The 22,434-nt window shown below is 34.0% G+C and overlaps 1 protein-coding gene across 1 annotated transcript in view; it reads right to left on the reverse strand.

The window, feature by feature from the left end:
- adamtsl3 (ADAMTS like 3) overlaps positions 1 to 22,434 on the reverse strand; it is a 403,073-nt gene that overhangs the window by 24,499 nt on the left and 356,140 nt on the right. The window contains exons 24-27 of the mRNA XM_087260149.1: positions 13,548 to 13,730; positions 9,524 to 9,640; positions 6,992 to 7,207; positions 4,018 to 4,201 (exon numbers count right to left, since the gene is read on the reverse strand). Coding sequence (XP_087116275.1) covers positions 4,018 to 4,201; positions 6,992 to 7,207; positions 9,524 to 9,640; positions 13,548 to 13,730 — 700 coding nt within the window. The remainder of the gene's footprint in view (positions 1 to 4,017; positions 4,202 to 6,991; positions 7,208 to 9,523; positions 9,641 to 13,547; positions 13,731 to 22,434) is intronic.

A 22,434-nucleotide genomic window follows, 5' to 3' on the forward strand; every position in this document is an offset into this window, starting at 1 on the left:
CAACACAGGGAGAACATGCAAACTCCACACAGAATCGCCAACTGACCCAGCTTGTACTCAAACCAGCGACCTTCTTGCTATGAGGCAACAGTGCTATGTTAAAACAAAATAGTCATAAGAAAGCCTCCTTAAAAAGATGGGTCTTAAGATGGGATTTAAAAGTGTGAAGACTTTTACTGTTCCTTAAATCCAAGGGAAGCGAGTTCCATAATCGGGGTGCCGCAGAGCTAAAAGATCCCTTTGTGTTTAATGGTGTCCGGTTTGGCACCAGAGAGATAGTATTGGAAGATCCAAGAGTGTGAAAGGGGTATAGTTATGCAAAGTTCAGTGAGATGATTGTGAATTAATACATTTTTACCATTAGAAGCTGGTTAATACTCACAGGCTGTTGCCACACAACTTTAAATGTAATGTGTATTTACACATTTATCGGCCACTTTATTAGGTACACCTGTCCAACTGCTCATTAATGCAAATTTCTAATCAGTCAATCACATGGCAAGAACTCAATGCATTTAGGCATGTAGACATGGTCAAGACGATCTGCTGCAGTTCAAACCGAGCATCAGAATGAGGAAGAAAGTTGATTTAATTTACTTTGAACGCGGCATGGTTGTTGGTGCCAGACGGGCTGGTCTGAGTACTTCAGAAACTGCTGATGAACTATGATTTTCACGCACAACCATCTCTAGGGTTTACAGAGAATGGTTCAAAAAAGAGAAAATATCCAGTGAGCGGCAGTTCTGTGGGTGCAAATGCCTTGTTGATGCCAGAGGTCAGAGGAGAATGGCCAGACTGGTTCCACCTGAGTATTATTTCTGATCATGTTAACAGTGTATCCATCTTCTGATGGCTACTTCCAGCAGGATAACGCGCCATGTCATAAAGAGTGAATCATCTCAGACTGGTTTCCTGAACATGACAATGAGTTCACTGTACTCAAATGGCCTCCACAGTCACCAAACTTAATCCAATAGAGCAACTTTGGGATGTGGAGGAACGGGAGATTCACATCATGGATGTGCAGCCGACAAATCTGCAGCAACGGCGTGATGCTATCATGACAATATGGACCAAAATCTCTGAGGAATATTTTCAGTACCTTATTAAATCTATACCACGAACGAGTAAAGCTGTTCTGAAGGCAAAAGTGGATCCAAGCCGGTACTAGTAATGTGTACCTAATAAAGTGGCCGGGGATTGTATACAGCACATTTATCATGTATGGCGATACACCCAAAGAGCTTCACAATCATGAGGATGGGGGATCGGGTAACTGTGTTTAAACCACTTATAAAAGTCATTTTTGCATAATAAGTCCCCTTTAACCTGCCATGTGCAACGACTGTTTCTTTCTTACCCTTAAAGTGGATTCAGACACACAAGTGCACCTGCGCCGTGCGGTTTAGACCATGTGCTTAGATTGTTAAAACAGAGCCCTGTTTATTCATTCTCTTTCAAACCTCCCCCTAAAATGTTCAGACCTCTCAGCATAGTGTTGAAGCAGTAAAAAAAAATCCACATCTACTTCTCCAGCCAGACGAGTGCACTGACAAGAAGTGTCTCCTCTGCACAGACAGCTGATATCTGCTCTTCTGCGGCCCCACTGGACTCATACAGCTTGATTCATGCGCTGGGTTGAGCGTCTGCATGGCCCCTGAACAGACGGATGCTGGGAAGGCAATGATAGATGGCCTGTTTGATGGAGAGAGGCACTTTGGCTGGGAATCAGAGGGCCGGGGTGCTGCTCGCAGTCAAATGCATCACAGCTCGCAGGATCCTGAAGCGTTCTGCTCTCTTTATATTGAAGTCTATGGAGAGATCCATCAGCAGACGCTCATTTATCAAACGCAGAGAGCGACTGTCACTGTGTCAGACTTCTGAATCGCTAACGTTCTGAGAATTGGGGTAATTATGCTGTAGATTTGACAGCGCGACTTTACTCTTCAGCTATTTTGACATAGGACCCAGTTCTGATTGGGTTCAGAATTAAATCTCTCCAAGCAGTTTTGCAAGTAAAGGAAATTCATCAGCTTGGAGTTATTATCCAGTCTGTTATGGTCAAATAATTAGATTTAATCAAAAATAACTGTTTTGTTAAATAATTCTGGGAAATGTATTTACTGGTTTAATAAAACTATTGAGCAGCCAAATTGGCATTGATAATAATAATAATAAAAGCCTTTTAATTGCTGGCTCCACCAAATGGTTGATTATATTTTGACTTTTAAATAATGAATGACTGCTTTAAACAATGGTTTACACTACAAAGCAAAATAATAATAATAATAATAATAATAATAAAAAAATAAAATAAAATAAAATAAAAATAAATAAATACATAAAACAATCAATCAAACAAAAATTATTCTGTTGCACTACTACACTTAACATAGGTTTTATTGTAAAAAAAAAAAAAAAAAAGAAAGCATGGTAAATGAGAATCTGTAATATTTTATTGCACACTTTAAAAATTGAAAATGATTTAGTATTCAAAATTATTTTAAATAAATTGATTTTACACTTAATCTTATCCGTTTTTCCATAGCATATGTATTAATTCCGGTACTTTTACCATAAACCGACATATCTACCATTTGTGAGACACTGATTTTTAGAAATTATGGGATGTGCTGAAAAAAAATTCATTGAGTGTGTTAACTAGTGACATTAGGAGTTGAAAAAGGCTATCCAAAATTGTATTTGCTTGGTAGGACAGTTAAAGGGATAATAATAATTACAATAATAGTTATTATTCTAATAAAATAATTATAATAATAATTATTATTTTCATTATTATTATTATTATTATTATTATTATTATTATCATTAATAATATTAATAATACATATTTTTGAGCAGTAAATCATCATATTACATTGATATTTGAAGTTCATGTGACACTCAAGATTGATGCAATGATGCAGAAACTCATCACAGCAGTGTAAAAGAAAATCTAAATAAAATGAAAATAGTTACTTTAAATAACATTTCACTAAATTTATACCTGTTGTTACTGCATTTTTGATCTAATACATGAAGCCTTGGTGAGCCTTGTTTTTTTCAAATAAAATAAAATAAAATAAATACAAAAAAAAAACAAAAAAAAACGAATAAATAAATAGATTTTAAAAATAATAATAATACAATAAATAAATAAATAAATTAATTAATAAAACAATAAAGGAAAAGAAAAGAAAGAAAACCTAAAAAATCAAAATAAAATCAAAGAAAAAGAAATACAAAAATAAGTAATATAATATATATTTTTGAAATTATAAAATAGTAAAAAATAATAATAATAAATTCTAAATATATATATATATATATATATATATATATGTATATATATATATATATATATATATATATATATATATATATATATATATATATATATATATATATATATATATATACATACATAAAAGTTAAAGTCAATTTTTCCAATTTTATTTTTTATTATGGATTTGTTTAATTGTTGTGATGAATTTCTGCATCATTGCTTTAATCTTCAGTGTCACATAAACCTTCAAAAATCATTGGTTGTAGTGTTCGAGAGTGCGTGTTTGAGTGCATGGGTGTTTCCCAGTACTGGTGTGCAGCTGGAAGGGTATCAACTATATAACACATATGTTGGGATAGTGAGCGGTTCATTCTGCTGTGTCAACCGCTGATAAATAAGGGACTTAACCGTAGGAAAATGAATGAATGAATGAATGAATAATTGATTAAAATCATACACGGTACAACATCTAACCAACAGAAGCAGGCTATTGGAAAAGCAGGGTTTAGAGAGACTGGATTCTAGTGCTTAATGTTGCCATGTCCCTAACATGATCTATCATAACCAAAACATTAATTTTTATTTTATGCACTCTTGAGGCCCCCTGGTGGCCACTGGTCTCTAAGCAGCCACTTAGTTTGCTTTTGCTTCAGGCTGGCTCTAAGGGTGAGTAAATTATGGGGTAATTTAGATTTTTGGATGAACTATTTCTTTGAGTAGAGCAGTTATACCTGGGCGGGCAGTGCAGGAGGTTGCAGGGGCGCGTTTGACTGCTGGGTTTGGGGAGATAATGACAGGCTGCATGAGAAGACTCTCTGCCCTCTGACGACACACATTTAATCTTCTTCATCTGAGTCCCTCTGTTTCCACAGGACGAGCTGCACGTGCTCCAGTCGCCCAAACGCCACTCAAACTCTACAACACACAGAAAAAACACACACGCTTAGAGGCATTTTTCACATTCTGACTCCAAAAAAAAAAACTGACTATTGATTTGTGTTATTGCCTTATTTTTAATATTTTTTGTAACACTGGGCAAAGATTAATCGCATCTATACTTCCAAGTATTTGTATGTGCAATTGAAGTCAGAATTATTAGCCCCTTTTAATTTTTTTTTCTTTTTTAATATCTCCTAAATTATGTTCAACAGGACAAGGACATTTTCACAGTATGTCTGTTAATATTTTTTCTTCTGGAGAAAGTCTTATTTGGTTTATTTCGGCAAGAATAAAAGCAGTTTTTAATTTTTTAAAAGCCATTTTAAGGACAAAATTATTAGCCCCTTTAACCATCGTTATACAATAATTTGCCTAATTACCCCAACTTGCCTAGTTAACCTGATTTACCTAGTCAAGCCGTTAAATGTCACCTTAAGCTGTATAGAAGTGTCTTCAAAATATCTAGTCATATATTATTTACTGTCATCATGCCAAAAATAAAATAAATCAGTTATTAGAGATGAATTATGAAAACTATTATGTTTATAAATGTGTTGAAAAAATCTTATCTTGGTTAAACTTAAATCGGGGAAGAAATAAACAGGGGGGCTAATAATTCTGACTTCAACTGTATGCACATGTGTATTTATATATATATATATATATATATATATATATATATATATATATATATATATATATATATATATATATATATATATATATATATATATATATATATATATATATATATACATAATAAATATACACAGGACACACACATATATTATGTCAAAACATTGTTTTATTTTGGATGCGATTAATCGCGATAAATTTTTGCCCAGCACTAATTGTTAGTTTTACAAATAGAGGTTTAAAATAGATTTAGATTTTTGGTGTTTTTGTTTTTATTTATTTTTTTATTAGACAAAATAATAAAAATAAAATTTATATTATTATTATTATTATTATTTTACATATAGATTAATTATTTTTCAAAACAAGAAAAACATATTTTTGCAGTGCGTCATCATGGCACATTTGAAAACGGATTAAAATTTCACATGAGGGCTAATCTATTTTCCTTCAACTTCACAATTAATATATTAATATTAAATTGTGTTCTACATTTGTGATAAATCAATGTTTTTGAGCAGCAAAGTGCAATTATGAAGTAATGTGACTAAGAGAAACATTGAGTAACCTTATATAACTAAATATAATTATAAGTGTATACAATATATTTAATTAATCAATAATTGTTCTTCTTCTTCTTCTTATTATTATTATTATTATTTAATACTCTAAAAATGTGATCTAATAATTATTATATATTGTTCTTCAGTATTATTTTTAATATAAGTGATACAATAATTTGTATTTTTAAAATTGTTATAGTAATAATAATAATAATGTTAATAATAATACAATGTGTGTTTTAACAACAGCAATTGTTTTTAATAATAATAATAATAATAATAATAATAATAATAATAATAATAATAATAATAATAATAATAAGAAGAAGAAGATTAATAATAATAAAATAACTTGTGTTTTAACAACAACAACAAATTTTTATTATTATTTTATTTTATATTCCAGAAATGTAATGTAATAATTATTATTTATTGTCCTTCAGTATTATTTTTAATATAAATAATATAATAATTTGCATGTTTAAATTGGTATAGTAATAATAATAATAATAATAATAAAACTATGTGTGTTTTAACAACAACAACAATAATTGTTTTTAAGTATTTTTATTGCTGTTGTTGTTATTATTATTATCATTTTTATTATTAATATTATTATGCATGCACTACTATGTAATATCTTTATATTATAATTATATTGTTTAATTATTGCAACAGCGGACGATGAACAACGGACGTGTGGATCCACATGAAGTTTATTAAAGAGAAATCGTGCAGGCAATGGTCAAAAACAGAAGCAAACCGGAGCATAAAGGTAATCCTAAATACGTGGTCAAAATACATACTAAAGGTCAGGCTATGGGGGCAAACAATCAATATAGTAAACAAGACACGGATCAAAACACAGCAAGCCAAACAAGAAAAAATGCTTTGTAATGTTTGTGGGAAAACAAGACTCACACAAAGAGTGTGTGTGGAGGGCTGAATATAAAGTCCAGCTAAGTCCGTGATGAGTTACCAGCTGTGTGAGTGTAATCAGTGGGAATCAGGAACCGGTGTGTGTGCAGTGTATGCTGGGAGCTGTAGTTTCTTTACTGTTGCGTGTGTGTGGTTTTCCAATGATCTGCAACTGGCAGATCACCGGCGATCACAACAATTATATTATAATTTTTATATAATTAATATAATAATTACAATTTTTATAACTGTAGTAGTAATAATAATAATAATAATAATAATTATAATAATAATAATGATAATAATAATAATAATAATAATAATATTAATAATAATAATGTTTATTTTTATTTTTTATTTCATATTCTAAAAATGTTATGTGATAATTATTATATATTGTCCTTCAGTATTGTTTTTAATATAAATAATATAACAATTTGCATTTGTAAATTGTAATAATAATAATAATAATAATAATAATAATAATAATAATAATAATAATAATAATAATTTGATCTCAAATTTGATCTCATCACTGTATAATTATATAATATAATATATTATGATGATTAATACAACAATTAATATAATTGAAAAAAAATATATAATTATATTAATGTCAGTTTTCTGCAGCCATATTTCCACTGACCTTGTGAGAGCAGGTGTATCCAGGCTGTAAGCTGCTGTTGGTTGTTGGTTTGTGTTTGACACTGGTATCTTCCGCTGAAGCTCCCCGTGTGAGTGTTGATCTCCAGCACTCGTCCTCCCACTAGCAGGCGATAGAGACCGCCTGCAGCCGCTGCCAGAGTCCGGTTCTCAAACCTCCAGCGGATGGGCCTCCTGTGACCGGGCACCACGGGGCAACCTGACGGACAGTTTGTGGAAATAGGGGTTTAATGTGATGCAAGTTTTTTATTTACTAAAGTGTGTAGGACACACACATGAAAAGTAAACAAATAATTGCAAATTTGGTTGCCATTGATCTTGACATAGAATTTTACATGCTTAACCCTATTGTACTGTTTCAATTGCCTACTCTTTTGTTATGTTTGTGGCTGTTTTTGCCCCATTGACTTACATTATAATGACATGTTCTTATTTCAAAGCTATGGCAGCATAAAACCATGCATTCTTGATTGTTGGTGGTTTTCCCTGTTGGGAAGAAGTAAAACAGGTAAAACAGACCCTTTAGATGGGCCTGTGCAAAAACGTTTCTGGCTTATATATGGAGTTCTATGGAGTAAAACAGTTGATTTTAGTGTGTGTGTGCATAAATACACTTACTATGTTTACTGTACTGAGAGCTGTGCTGCTTATTTTGATTTTCTCATACATATAAAGATAAGTCTCTTACACTATCCTCCATATAAAAGTTAAAAACTAAGCTTTTTTTTTTGCACTGAAACTGATAATCCATAGTAAAACTGACAAATTTTACCGCTTACAAACTGGGAAGTCAGTCATGGCTTTGCACTTAAAAAATTTAATTTTAATGAAAGTCAATGGGGCAAAAATAGTCACAAACATAACAAAATGCTAGTAAATTTGCCAAGAATGTATTGTTGAATTGGTTTACAATTATTCAAAGCATTTTCCCAAAATACCTGTCAAAATAAGATTTGTCACCTAAAAATCAATCCATTTGTTGACATACAGAGAACATTGTGGGCAATTTGAGATTCAAAATCAGCCTAGACTGGATCAAAACACCCCCAACAGCACGCATGGGATAAAATGATAAAAATACCATTATTACATGGCTGTCTGAAATACTCAATTCTGATTGGTCAGTTGCGACATTCCAAGGTATGTTATTGCAAGAAAACAACTGCTAAACATTAACAGTTTTTGACTATTTTTCACTATTTGGTCAAATCTTGTTACTTAATAATATGCAGGTTAGTTTATACTTAATTAATAAACTATTAAAGCTCAGAACAATATTTTGTGTCTAATTTTTAGGTTTTGTAGCAAGTAGCTGTGTAACAAGCAGGATACAGTACAAGTACAAGTAACAGACTACACATCAACCTGTGGCGCTAAATGGTAAAAATGCAAAGTTAAAAGAAACTAACAATACAGGCTCATTCTGAAAATGTAGTCCCGTGGACGTTTCTGGAGACTGTGAATTATGTAGCCGGAGGTATGTATGGCTGCATTTCATTTTTTAAGCGAACGCTACGGGCTGTGTGACACCATTCATTTTGACGCTTACCGGCTGACCGCTTACCTCCGTGTGGAGGGCTTTCTGGCCACAAGCAGTTTGTCGAGTTAGCTCGTCGCGTACGTCAATGGATTTGAGACGCAGAGAGAAGTTGACGACGACGACCGGGTTTGATTGCGGAAAGAGTGGCCCAAAAATCAGGTAAAACAAAACAGAATCCAAAAAAATAAAACAAACGAGTGAATAACAGGGTGAGATTGTGGTAAAATCCGAAAAACGTGATAAAAATCAGACGAGGGCTTTTCTTTTTCTGGACAGCTTTTGTAAACTGTCGGTTGGGTTTAGGGAAGTAAGCAGGCAGGTGGGTCAATCAGTAAAATTGGTTGGGTTTAGGGAAGGAGGAGGGTGGGTCAGTCGATTGGCCTGTCAATCATTCAGTCATTCAGTCGGTTGACCGCGGCCTCTGGTGGGTTTACGCGAGAACAGCGTGGGAGTGAATGGTACTCGCAAGAGACATTTGAAATACGAAAAAAGAACACAGCTGCTTCTCGCAGATTCGCAAAAACTAAAACTGAAAAAATACGTATCTCCCTGGACGTATTTTGCGGCCTCCAGAACTCATGGGACTACGTTTTCAGAATGAGCCTGGGTTTGAAACTAAACTGGCTGAATAAAGCATATACTGACCCATGTATTATTCATTCACAAGACGGCACCGAAAAGTCTGCCTAGCGACAGACAAGCAAACAAAGATGGTTGAATGGAGTATACACTAACCTACAAATTATTTACAAGATGGCGCCAAGCAGTCCAAAACTGCGGCATGACAAATTAGTATATAAATATGGATGGTCAAAGTGATTTGAAGTACCCGGATGAACCTGTGCTATTAGTTTAAGTGGTTGTTATCTTGGAATAACATACCTTGGAATGTCACAACTGACCAATCAGAATCAAGTATTCCAGACAGCCATGTAATAATCCCAAATAACATATTGGCTTCTGTGTGGCACTTACCTATGCGCAATGTGTCTCCAGGCCTGACATAGGCGCTGGTGCCGACCTGAGATGCCATCAAAACCCTCTTCCTGTTCATCTGCTTTGAGGACTGAAGGTCAGGTTCACCCACCGCTCCTGTTGGCATCAAATCAGCAATCAAACACAGCTTTCCTACAGGTACAGTGTGTCTGTGAGGGTTGAATGGGTTTGAGTAGCTGGACTGCTATTCTCAGAGGATTCTTCAATCAGCAGAGAGAGAGATTACGGCTTTTTTCATCTTTGATGGAGACAGAAATGACCTCAATTAATGAGATACAGAAGGATGTTGTGTCATCTGAGTCCAAATGAAACCTTAGCTGACTTCTGTTTGTTGCTTAGAAGATCGCCAGAGATAAATGTCCTTTATAAAAAACTGTCGTCACTGGTGTGGTATTTCTCAACAAGGCTTAAGTAGTGATGTGCTGCACATCGATGCTGGAGTATAAAGATATCGATACTCAGAAGCTTTAAATTTGTTATCGATAGTTTTTTAAAAGTATCAATATTTTAATAATTTCTGCATAACTAAATGTTTTAGTGCTGTGGATTGTTGGTGGCGCTTTGTATATAAGACGGTGGAATGTGGCGTGAGCGAGCATGTGCCCTTCAGCTAAGTTACGTACTCAACACATGCATGTCGCACAGCTTCGCATTACAGAATGGCACGATGGCAGAGAAGAAACAGCGTGGTGTGGTGCTATTTCTCATCAGCTGAAAGAGCGTTGCAAGATGCAGCATTTGTAATAAGAAAGTAGTACACAGCTACAATTCAAGCAGCCTTTATAAATACTTACAGACAACACACCCTGAAACTACTTATAAACAAGCAAAAAATAAAAAAATCTACCCAGTGTTCCTCTGCTAAGTTATAGGGAAGATTACAAATTATAATATAAAACATGATTTTGCATGTCTTTTGGACTTGTGGGGGAAACTGGAGCACCTGGAGGAAACACGACCTTCTTGGTGTGAGGAAATTGTGCTACCCACTGTGCCACCGTGCTGCCCAATAATAGTAATAATAATAATAATAATAATAATAATAATAATAATAATAATAATAATAATAATTAAACAAGTTAGAAAGTTAGCTAATAAATAAATAAATAGACAAATAAATAAATATATTAATAAATTAACAAACTAATGTTTTATAATAAAATCGGTACCACTATATATATATATATATATATATATATATATATATATATATATATATATATATATATAGTGGTTTTTATTATTTTATTATATACATTTAATTTATTTTCACTTCATTTTGAATTAATTAACAATAAATATAAAATAGAATAAAAAAACACTCTCATTTGTATAGCTATAGGTGGTGAAATATAAATGTTAAACTATTATATAAAAAATATAAAATAATATAAAAACTATTTGGCCCCATATGTATATCTGAATATATATAAATAAACATTTTAAAAATATATATTTTATTATTTTGTTTGTCCTGTCATTTGTATCGAAACAAGCAAGGCCTAAACTTCTTCCGTCTTTAGCTTGAGGCCTGTAAGACCTCCACAGATAAAGGTCCTTTATATTTCTTCATTGGCTGCACAGATGGATTTTACCACCCTCGACAGGCTCTAGGTTTCACATTATTTCTCAAACAAGAAGCGCCGACTGATGCCAATAACAATACAAAACTTGCAAATCTCTCGCTGAGCTCACGGACTCCAAAGGAAAGTGAGCCAGACCTCAGAGTGAGCTTCAGTTCAGCCCAAACACTGATGTCCAGGAGCTCCCTGTCACCCACCAAAGCCTTGAATAACTAGCGATGGGCAATATGTACAGGTTAGGGCTTCGCAATTTAAAGTCAAAATTATTCACCCACCTAGGATTTTTTCTTCTTTTTCAAATATTTCCCAAATGATGTTTGACAGAGCAAGGAATTTTTCACAGTATATTTTTTGTCTTATATTTTTTTCTTCTGGAGAAAGGCTTATTTGTTTTATTTCAGCTAGAATAAAAGCAGTTTTTGTTTTTTGAACCATTTTAAGGTCAATATTATTATATTTATTATAATATAATATCTGTCCGCAGCAAATGTAATAGAATGTAAATATGTGGCGTGTCATGGTGGCGCTCACGTCTGTTTTACATTGCAAGCAAAAGCAGTGCGAGAGCAGCGCGTTTTCCTTTCACACCAGCTGCATCTGTAGCGATCAGCTCTTCAGCAGCTGCTGCACATTCAATCTATCTCTGTTGTCACCGACTCTGTCCCAGTCATTCTCCTCACTGGCCAGCAGAGGTCATCATCACCAGACTATTGACATTACGTCATCCAATTACACTGATTGCAGACACACCTGACACGCATCCAGCAATCATCCACCACACACATATAAGCAGCACACACATGCTGCTTCATTGCGAAGTCTTGTTCTGCCCCGGCTAACACTACAGAGTGTTTTCATCCTTGCCTGCTTTCCCGTTGTGATCCTGCTTCGTTTACTGACCCAGTCTAGCCTGCCGCCTGCCTTGTACTTCAGCCTGAATCCCGACTTTGATCCTAGCCGCCTGCCTTTGAACTCTAGCCTGTTTTCCGACTCTGATACTAGCCGCCTGCCTTTGACCCATGCCTGCATACTCATCCTGTGTTTACCTGCCGCCAGCCCAAAGACTACATACTACTGTGTTTGATGTGAGTTTGCGCACGCACAACATCTGTGTGCTATTGTTTATTAAACTTTAATAAAAATACTGCAAATGGATCCCTCTGTGTCAGCCACTTCGTTACATCTGTCTAGTCTATCAAGTTACCTATCTCTCTCTATACAAATACATTTTTTTTTTTTTTTTTTTGGCTTTTCATCTGCACCAAGGCCCACAGCAACTACCTCCTAAGCTGTTCCTTTAACCTGCAAGTCTTTATTTGAGAAATTGTATAGATCATACAGTACTGTCTGCTTCCCAAGCTCTGTGAGGAGCATCATTCATGTCTGGTGCACACAGAAGACAATCCCCTGTGATATCATGTCATTTTATTTTTGATTGTCAGGATGTTGTAGGCCTAGTTATATAATATTTATACAATAGTTATAATGATATTTATACATGATCAAACTAGTGTTACTTTCTCCGCTTCAGTGATGTCCAGCGGCAGAGGAACAGCTCGTTAATTCATGCTCGTGCAAAGGATGAGATGGACAAAAGTAAGCAATGCAGGCCCTTCTTTTATTTATTTTCGTGTTGTCAGGTTCACAGTGCAAACAGCTCCCGGGTGGAATAACTTGAGTGAACATAAAACAAAGCCGAATAAAACTTTCTTCCTCTGCTTCAGCTGCACAGCACACAGCGAGCTCACATCATCCAGCATGCTTGTTGACTACACTACCCACAACAAACTTCGCTATGGACTACAACTCTTAAAGCGGCCACTTTCTATTTCCCCTCTCCTGCAAAACTGATACTAACATTGTGGCTCATTTGGTTTTGTTGTTCAGGCCTAAATAAATATCTGTTGCGGTTTTTAATCGTTTAAGTTCATTTGATTGACCATATATAAGTCTATCGCTGATATTATCGCTGCATTTAAAGGGTAAAATTGCTACTTTTTACTGTCATTCAATGTGTTTTGGTCATTATCAATACACTGTCACTTTAATTGAGCGTGAGCAGCGTGGTAAAAATAGACCCAGTGCCGAAACTATCGCGGCACTGCTGCTTCAGCGACACTCCTGCCTCTCTCTGCGTGTCATATGAAAGCTCTAATCTGTTAACATGGATGCTGAAAAAAACACGCACAGCTCATGCGCTGCTCATGCACTGCTTACGCCTGCAGTGTGAAACAGGCTTTATCGTCTGATTTGCGAAAGGCTGTTGCTTATGAAACCATCATTGTGTTTATAGGTACATGTAAGCAGCGTGACACATTTACAACCACACCCACTGCAACTTAGTGCAAAAACAGACTTTTCAAACTTCTTTTTGCCCACAAAAAAACCTTTCTTTGAAGTATCCCGTGGTCTTTACTCACCCTCCACACTGATCCGGCTGGAGGCAGCGGATTTGCCGATGGTGTTGGCAGCGATGCAGGAGTAGGTGCCTTCATCCTGCTGTGTGAGGTTTGTAAGGAGCAGTGATCCGCTCAGGAGAGGACTAGCACGGGCGTCCAGCGGACCCTCCTTTCGGTGCCAACTCACTGCTGGATGGGGGACACCTGCCCAGAGACAAACAGCAAATCAGTCCATTCACTAGGCATGGGCCGATAGACTCTGACGGTATGAAAACCTTGGAAAAAAATATCACGGTATTGGGATTACTACTATCCCAAAAACAGCAACTTTTTTCACATTGAACATAATATATATATATATATATATATATATATATATATATATATATATATATATATATATATATATATATATATTTTTTTTTTTTTTTAAGATGTACTGAAAACATTTTGGAACAGTAAACATGTCAGGCTAATTAATTTAAAATAATCATTGATTGAGTTCACAGATTTCTTTCCAACTTGTAAAGGCATATTTTGACATCTTTATTTTCTTTGGATATAAAGTAAGCCAGAGCACTGTTCAGTTCTATAGCAGGCTTGTAGGTGGATTTATAAGCAATTAGTTTTTTTCCAAACTGCGGTAAACCTGAAACCAGTTATCATCCCGTACACTCAGTGACCCAGCACTTTCTGAAGGTGCTTGAGGGACAAATTCAGAATAATGGATATATTACAACATTTATTCATTTTTCTTCGGCTTAGTCCCTGATTTATCAGAGGTTGCCACAACGGAATGAACCGCCAACTACTCTGGCATATGTTTCACGCAGCAGATTGCTCTGCTAAACATCATTTGGGAAATATTTAAAACGGAAAAAAAAAATAATAATCCAAGGGGGACTCATAATTCTGACTTCAACTGCACATTACAACAACTTTAAATTATTAGTTCATATAAAAATTGCAAATAAAAGCTCTTTTTAGGCATAATTTATCTTAAATGGTAATAAACATTTGTCTTGACGAAACTCATGGTGTTTTTGACTGCACCTAATAAATAGTTGCAGTAATTCTAGTAAAAAGGGTATATATTATTTTTTTTCACTAATTGAGTTAATTTTATCCTTTAGTATTTATTTTAAATTATAGTTTATTATGAATAAAATAAATAAAATATAAATGAATTAATATGATTATTTTTCTATTATTATGATTATTATTAATATAATAATAATAATAATAATAATGATGATAAAACAATGTATTATTAAAATATCATGTATTTGGTTTATATTTTAATAATAGTAATAATCATAATCATAATACAGTTATTAACATTATTATTATTACTATATAATAATAATAATAATAATAATAATAATAATCGTATTATCTTAACCATATTATTATTAGTAATAAAAAACAATAAATGCTATTTTATTAATACATTGCTATATTATGTTAATAATAATAATAATAATAATAATAATGATAATAATAATGATGATGATGTTATATAATTATATAAAATTTATAATAATAATAATAATAATAATAATAATAATAATAATAATAATAATAATAGTCCTATTATTATTATTATTATGGTTATTATTAATATTAAAATGTAAAACAATAAATTTTATTTTAATAAAACATTGTTGTATTTTATTATTATTATTATTAATATATATATATATATATATATATATATATATATATATATATATATATATATATATATATATATATATATATATATATATATATATATATATATATTGGTCACACTTTACAATAAGGTTCATTAGTTAATGTTACTTAATGGATTTACTAACATGAACAAACAATGAACAATACATTTACTACTGTATTTGTTCCTGTTAGTTAACGTTAGTTAATGAAAATACAGTTGTTCATCGTGAGTTCATGTTAACTCTCGGTGCATTAACTAATGTTAACAGGCATAAGTTTGGATGTTAAAAATGCATTAGTAAATGTTCAATTATGAGTAATTAATGCTGTACAGGTGTTGTTCATGATTAGTTTATGTTAGTAAATGCATTAACTAATGAACCTTATTGTAAAGTGTTAACAATATATATTATTACTACCATATTTGCATAATTATACATTAATATTCAATAAAATTAATTATGTATGCAATTAAGTTTCCTATTTTTTGATATAATAAACACATCTCAGAATTGCCCCGTATATATTATATAATGTTAATCTGAAGGGTGCAAATTAGGGATCAAATTATTAATAATAATCAACAAAAATAATATTAATAATAATAAGTATTATCATTGTTATTATTATTATCATATTTGCTTAATTATACAAGTAATTATGTATGTAATAAGGGTTAAGGAGGGGGCGTTGGTGCGCGCGATTGCAGTCCTCACTATTCTGGCGCCAAGATAGCCTCTATGAAAGCGCCAGACTAAGCCAAAAAGAATATGAATGAATGAATGAATGAATGAATGAATGAATGAATGAATGAATATTAATATGTATAGAAAACAATATTATACTCTATATTGTACTTGACTAATGAAAAGACACACCGACCAATAATTCCCAAAAATAAACCTAAGCTCTTGACAAACCACTGAACAACAATCCAGGATTCAGAAGCAACTTCAATCTTGCCAAAAGTTGACTTCAAAGCTCAGGCAGAATCAGTCAAACCGCAGAACATGTTGATTCAAAGAGCAGATCAACAAGAGGCCAGCAGATTACCACAAATTACCAGTACAAATGGGCACAATGAATGCAAATTGCCTCCCTCCAGCCGGTTCCCATGGGACGACCCCACGAAAATAATGAGCAGCACATGGAGTTTTATGACCTGCCGTTCTGTCGAGTGGAGACATTAGTACTGACATACGGCTGTTAGTGGGAGAGCCAGATAACAGACACGTACTTGCAGTAGTGGAAAATAACTGTGAGGTGTATGTGTGTGCGGGCACTGACATACAGTCGGAGTCAAAGTTATTCACCCTGCTACGATTATTTTTTCTTTGTCAAATATTTATCAAATAATGTTTAACAGAGTAAGGAATTTTTCACAGTATTTCCTATAATATTTTGTCTTCTGGAGAAAGTCTTATTTGTTTTATTTTGTAAAGAATAAAAGCAGTTTTTAATTTTTAAAATCATTTTAAGTTCAACATTATTAGCCCCCTTAAACAATGTATATATTTTTTGATTGTCTACAGCAGTGGTTCCCAACTCCTGGGCTTTGGACCGGTCCCAGTCTGTGGATCAATTTAATTTCCGTTTTATTCATTATCTGAGTCTAAACGATTTTTTATTTTGAAAAACCTGCGCATCATTCCCTCATAGCAATCTAACGACTTGGCTAATAATATTGTGGCAGAAGTTAAGTCAAACTTCAACACAAAAATTATACAAATAATTATTAATGACAGATCACCAATAGTAATTAATAATAATAATAATAATAATAATAATAATAATAATAATAATAATAATAATAATAAGAGGAAGAAGATGAAGAAGAAGAAGAAGAATATTGATCAAATCAGCATAGTGTAATGATTTCTAAAGGATCAATTGACATAAAAGGTGACCTATAATGCCAAAATTACCTTTATGAGGGGTTTAACAGTTATGTGCCAAGAGTCTGTGAAAATAACCAGCTTATACTGGTAAAAATTGAGTTATTTTTATTAATCACACTCAATAAAACAGTCTGCAGAAACACTTTGATTGATCTTTTCCCATTGTACGTGTCATCAGAGGGGGTAAGCCCCGCCCACTAGTGACCATCTCTCCCCCATTAGCATAGGACCTTAGTCTTGTATTTAAATCTGCCACTATGCTGACACATAAGCATTCATAGCCCCGCCCTCTTTTAAAAAAGAGCACAATCTCATTTAAATTTAAAGCGACAGTCACCAAAATGGCACAATCAGGATCAAAGCCTTAAGGGGGCCATTTCAAAGACTTATGAGACATTATTCCTGTGGTATTTTGAGTAAAACTTTACATACACAACCTAGAGACATCAGAGACTTATTTTACATCTTGTAAAAAGGGGCATAATAGGTCTTATTTAAAGACTAAAGTAAACCTTTTGACCAGCAGTATTTATTGTGGATGACTTTGTTGCAGCATTTTGTCTGCCACACAGTTGCTGGTGTTAATATATTATTACTGTGGGCAAAATATCATGACAGTTATCGTGAGTTAACCTGTGATTTAGGCATGGCAGGAGTGGATATGATTCAGATTAATAGTGAATGTCGAAGTGACCTCAGTGTTTTCTCGGAGAGGGAATTTCCAAATATGCGCAGGAACATAAACTACAGGATGATGAGGCAGAAAATGAACATTCAAGAAGAAATATTACATACAAAGTGTTTATCTGGCAGCGCTGACCACCTGCCGATTGCTTCTCAGAGAAACACAAGCTGCACACCAAGGTTAAAATAGTTTTGGATTTTTCATTAGTTTTAGTTTTTATTTCATTTTGACTTTTTGTTTTCAAATTCAGTTAGTTTTAATGAGTTTTTAGAGAGAGATTTACTAGTTTTTATATTTTGAAATTATTAAGTTTAGTTTGTATTAGTATCAGCGTTAGTTTTTTTTCTAAATAAGGATATTTGTTAGGTACAAGATTCGAAATCAACAGAATACATACTGTATAATAAAATCTCAGCCATACATGTTTTGAAACGTATTCAGAGGACACATGAACACTATTATCTACCACTACCATCTACCCATCCTCAAACTCAAATACAACAGTCCACAGGATAGCAGTCTTAAAGGTTCAGGACACCCTGGAGAACTTTTTTTTATATATTAACAGATGTGTGTGTGTTGAGCATCAGTTAAGACAATGTTAGCACCTGTCAGCTTTAATTGTGGGGAAAACTGGATAATTTTGAGCTTTTATCAGCTAATTTCAGCTTCCGGTTTTAAAATGATTTTTGGGGCGGGATCAAAATCGGCGACATAGCGCAGAACTGCAAGTGCAATGATGACGCGTCGGTTTCTCATTATTATTCATAGTGGAGTTTTCTTCTCCTATGAGAAGAGCCGGCTGCTTAATTATTCATGAGACCTGCCAGACCTGCCAGAGTCAAGCCTGAGCTGAGAGACACGTCACGGACCCAAGGCACGGGCACACAGTATTTAGCCGTTCATGAAGGCTCATATGCGTTTGTTTCCATGATCCACGCGGTTTGTTACATGTTTTCCCCTGCGATCTTGTCAGGGCCGATCATACAGCAAAGCTGTGTGTGTGCTGCTAGCATTTTTGTCGGGAGAGCAGCACGAGAATTAGAGAATGGCGGACGCTGTCTTTTATCAGGAGTTCGTTCACATTCAGACACATCACTGTGCTGCTGTGTTTGCCTAAATCCTCCAGATTACCAGCAGGGCTAATGGTTAAAATAGACAGGTCAGGAGACCTGCTGCACTGAGTCTGCTGGATACGGGGGATTGAGGGAGAAGTCCTCATTTATAGGGTTTACATGAACACATTTATCTTTATAATGATATAAATTGTGGTTATGTGTGTATGAAATTACGAATAACAAATGTAGCAGGGCATTAGATCACTATTTATTTCTTTGCATTTTAACTTTGTAAACTATAAACTTATGCGTCTCCTCACAGTTTGTCTCATTTTGTGAGCTAGTTTCGTTATTCGCTCACGTTCTCCCCTGCTGGCCACGCCCACTCCTGCCCGATGCTTTCGGAGCTCCACGCCCATTAATCATGCATCTTTTGAAAAAATTCTGAAGTAGACTTTAACCGAAAGTGGGGGGGGGGGGGGTGTTATGACCCTTTAAGTATGATATGTGTGCAATGCTGCTTCTGAGGTTAGACACACAGTAGTGATGGGAAGTTCAGATCTTTAACCAGATGTTAGGACTCAACATTATGTAGTAAGCAATAGTCACTTCAGTCAGTTAAAAACATCACCATGATCTGAAAAATGTCTTACAGTAAAGCTTTGCGACCCAACTGAAGCATGATTCACTTATTTAAATTTCATTACAATTGTCTATTATAAAACAAACTTACGTTTTTTATCAGATCCTCTCATTTCAGCCCTCGGTTTACCCGTGGTGGATTTGTTCAAGTTTATTTTACTCACAGCAAGCTGTCATGTACTGGTTCACTGAATCGCGCATGCGCAGTATTATTGGTTAATCGCTTCTCAATTTAATCTCAGTGTAGCGTTACTGTTCTAATAACTGAATAAGAGTATATATTGGATTATTTAGAGTCAGAGGTGGGTATTAGGCTTGTTAAAAAGTAAGTAGTTTTTGGATAAGTGCTACTGGAGAATCCAATCATTTCAAATGAATCAGTTCGATTTGGTGAACTAGTTCAACAAGTTCACTTAGAAGATCCGGTTAAAAAGATTCATTGGCGATCGTGATACAGAAATAAAACCCCTTATTGGGCACGAATGTGTTGAAGTAATAGTTTTAAGTGTCTGTATTTAATGAAGTCACCGTGCTGCTGTCATGTCCACTCGTTGTTTTTTGTCGCGGGAGCAGACAGGAGAATAACCGGCTCGATCTGGCCAATGGCAGCATGACTAGATTCTGAGGTGCCGTACGGGTCAAACACCTGCAGCGTGGATTATATTTACTTTATAAAGGCTTACAGTAAGATTCTGTGTTTAAATATATTCACAAAGACGAAAACAAAGGAGGTTTTGCAATAATTTTAGTTAGTTTCCGTTAGTTTTGTATGTACACAATACAGTATCAGTTAGTTTTAGTTTTTATAAAAATTGTTTTTTATTTTTTATTTTTATTTCAGTTAACGACAGTTATTTTACATTTTAGTTTTCGTTTTTCATTAACTATAATAACCTTGCTGCACACAGAGCTCCTGTCCTGACCATTTCCAAAGCCACATAATAAATTCTGGATTAGCTTTAGCATTTAAAGTATATTTTACAAATTTAAAAAAAAAGATCTAAAATATAATCTTCAATTTTTTATCAATATTATTACCCCTTAAGCAATATATTTTAGAATTGTCTACAGAACAAACCATCGTTGTACAATGACTTGCCTAATTACCCTAACCTGCCTAGTTAACCTAGTTACACCTTTAAATCTCACTTTAAGCTGTATAGAAGTGTCTTAAAAATATCTAGTCAAATATTATTTAATGTAAATCAGTTATTAGAAATGAGTTAATAAAACTTTTAAGTTTAAAAATGTGTTGAAAAAAATATTCTCTCCATTAAACAGAAAAAGGGGGCGGGGGGGGGGGATATATTCAGGGGGGGGCTAATAATTCTGACTTCAACTGTACACACTATCCTTGATGTGACCCTGGGACAGTCTCTGGTGTGTGTGTCCACTAAGCACCCATCCCTCTGCACCATCCCTTGATCCGCCCAATTACAGTATCTGCTTACATCATTACCCTGCCAGCACTGTCAGAGCCAATAGGATGTGTTTTCAGAGCCCATTTACTCTCTGTCAGGGAATCAGATGGTGTTGAAAGCAGGAGAAAACAGCTGATACTTGTGTGGAGGAGCTCACTGTTAACAAAGATAAATAAACAACTCTATATAAAACACATCCAGAAGCCAAGACAGACACCTCAGAGACACCTTTATTTATAAACACCAAGGTTAGTATACAGTTGAAATCAGAATTATTAGCCTTCCTGCATATCTTTTCGCCAATTTTTGTTCAACTGAGAGATTTTTTTCAACACATTTTTAAACAATAGTTTTAATAACTAATTTCTTATAACTGATTTATTTTATTTTTGCCATGATTACAGTAAATAATACTTGACTAGATATTTTCAAGATACTATTATTTAGCTTTAAGTGACGTTTAAAGGCTTAACTAGGGTAATTATGCAGGTTAGTGTAAATATGCAAGTCATTGTACAACAATGGTTAGTTTTGTAGACAACTAAAAAACAGACTGTTTAAGAGGGTTAATAATATTGACCTTCAAATGTTTATTCTAAATGTTTATTTATTATCAGTTCAGTTACAGTAAATAACTGGCAACACTGTTGCCAGCCACTCACTGTAATGGTTCAGTTACAGTAATTCACTGGCAACACTGTTGCCAGTTACTTACTGTAACCAAACCTTTACAGTGAGTATCTGGCAACAGTGTTGCCAGTGTTCTACTGTAAAAAAGCCTGGTAAGGTCTAACAGTGTAGATTAATTATGCAGGTTAGTGTAAATATGCAAGCCATTGTACAACAATGGTTAGTTTTGTAGACAACTGAAAAAAAAAAACAGATTGTTTAAGAGGGTTAATAATATTGACCTTCAAATGTTTATTCTAGCCGAAATAAAACAAATAAGACTTTCTCCAGAAGAAAAAATGATAGGAAATACTGAAAAAAATTCCTTGCTCTGTTAAACATCATTTGGGAAAAAAATAAAATAAAATAACAATAACAGGAAGGCGAATCATTTTAACTCTAATTTTAGAAGTTTAAATTGAGCTTTAAGTTTAGTAAGTTTCATTAATGTTAACATATTTCTACTGGTGCTGTTGACTTGAAATTTTCACCAGATGTTGATAACAACAAAAGAAATCCATATATGCAAATAAAATATCTAATTAGTTTACAAATGAAGTCATGCGTGATACAATGAAATGACACAGGAAAAAAGTATTGAACACATGAAGATAAGGATGTGTAGAAAGGCAGTGAAAGCCCAGACAGCAGCTGAAATCTCTCAGTAGTTCTTCAGCAACCCTCTGCCCTTCCTCTGAATATAACCTGCATTATATTCTACATTAGCAGGATGATAAAGATGAATCCAGGGTGGACATTTCAGCAAGACAAAGATACAAAACACAGCCAAGAAAACTCTCAGATGCTTTCAGAGAAAGAAAATCAAGCTGTAGAATG

Source organism: Danio rerio, chromosome 7 (assembly GCF_052040795.2).
Source record: "Danio rerio strain M-AB ecotype USA chromosome 7, GRCz13ab, whole genome shotgun sequence".
In the NCBI taxonomy this organism is placed as follows: Eukaryota; Metazoa; Chordata; class Actinopteri; order Cypriniformes; family Danionidae; genus Danio; species Danio rerio.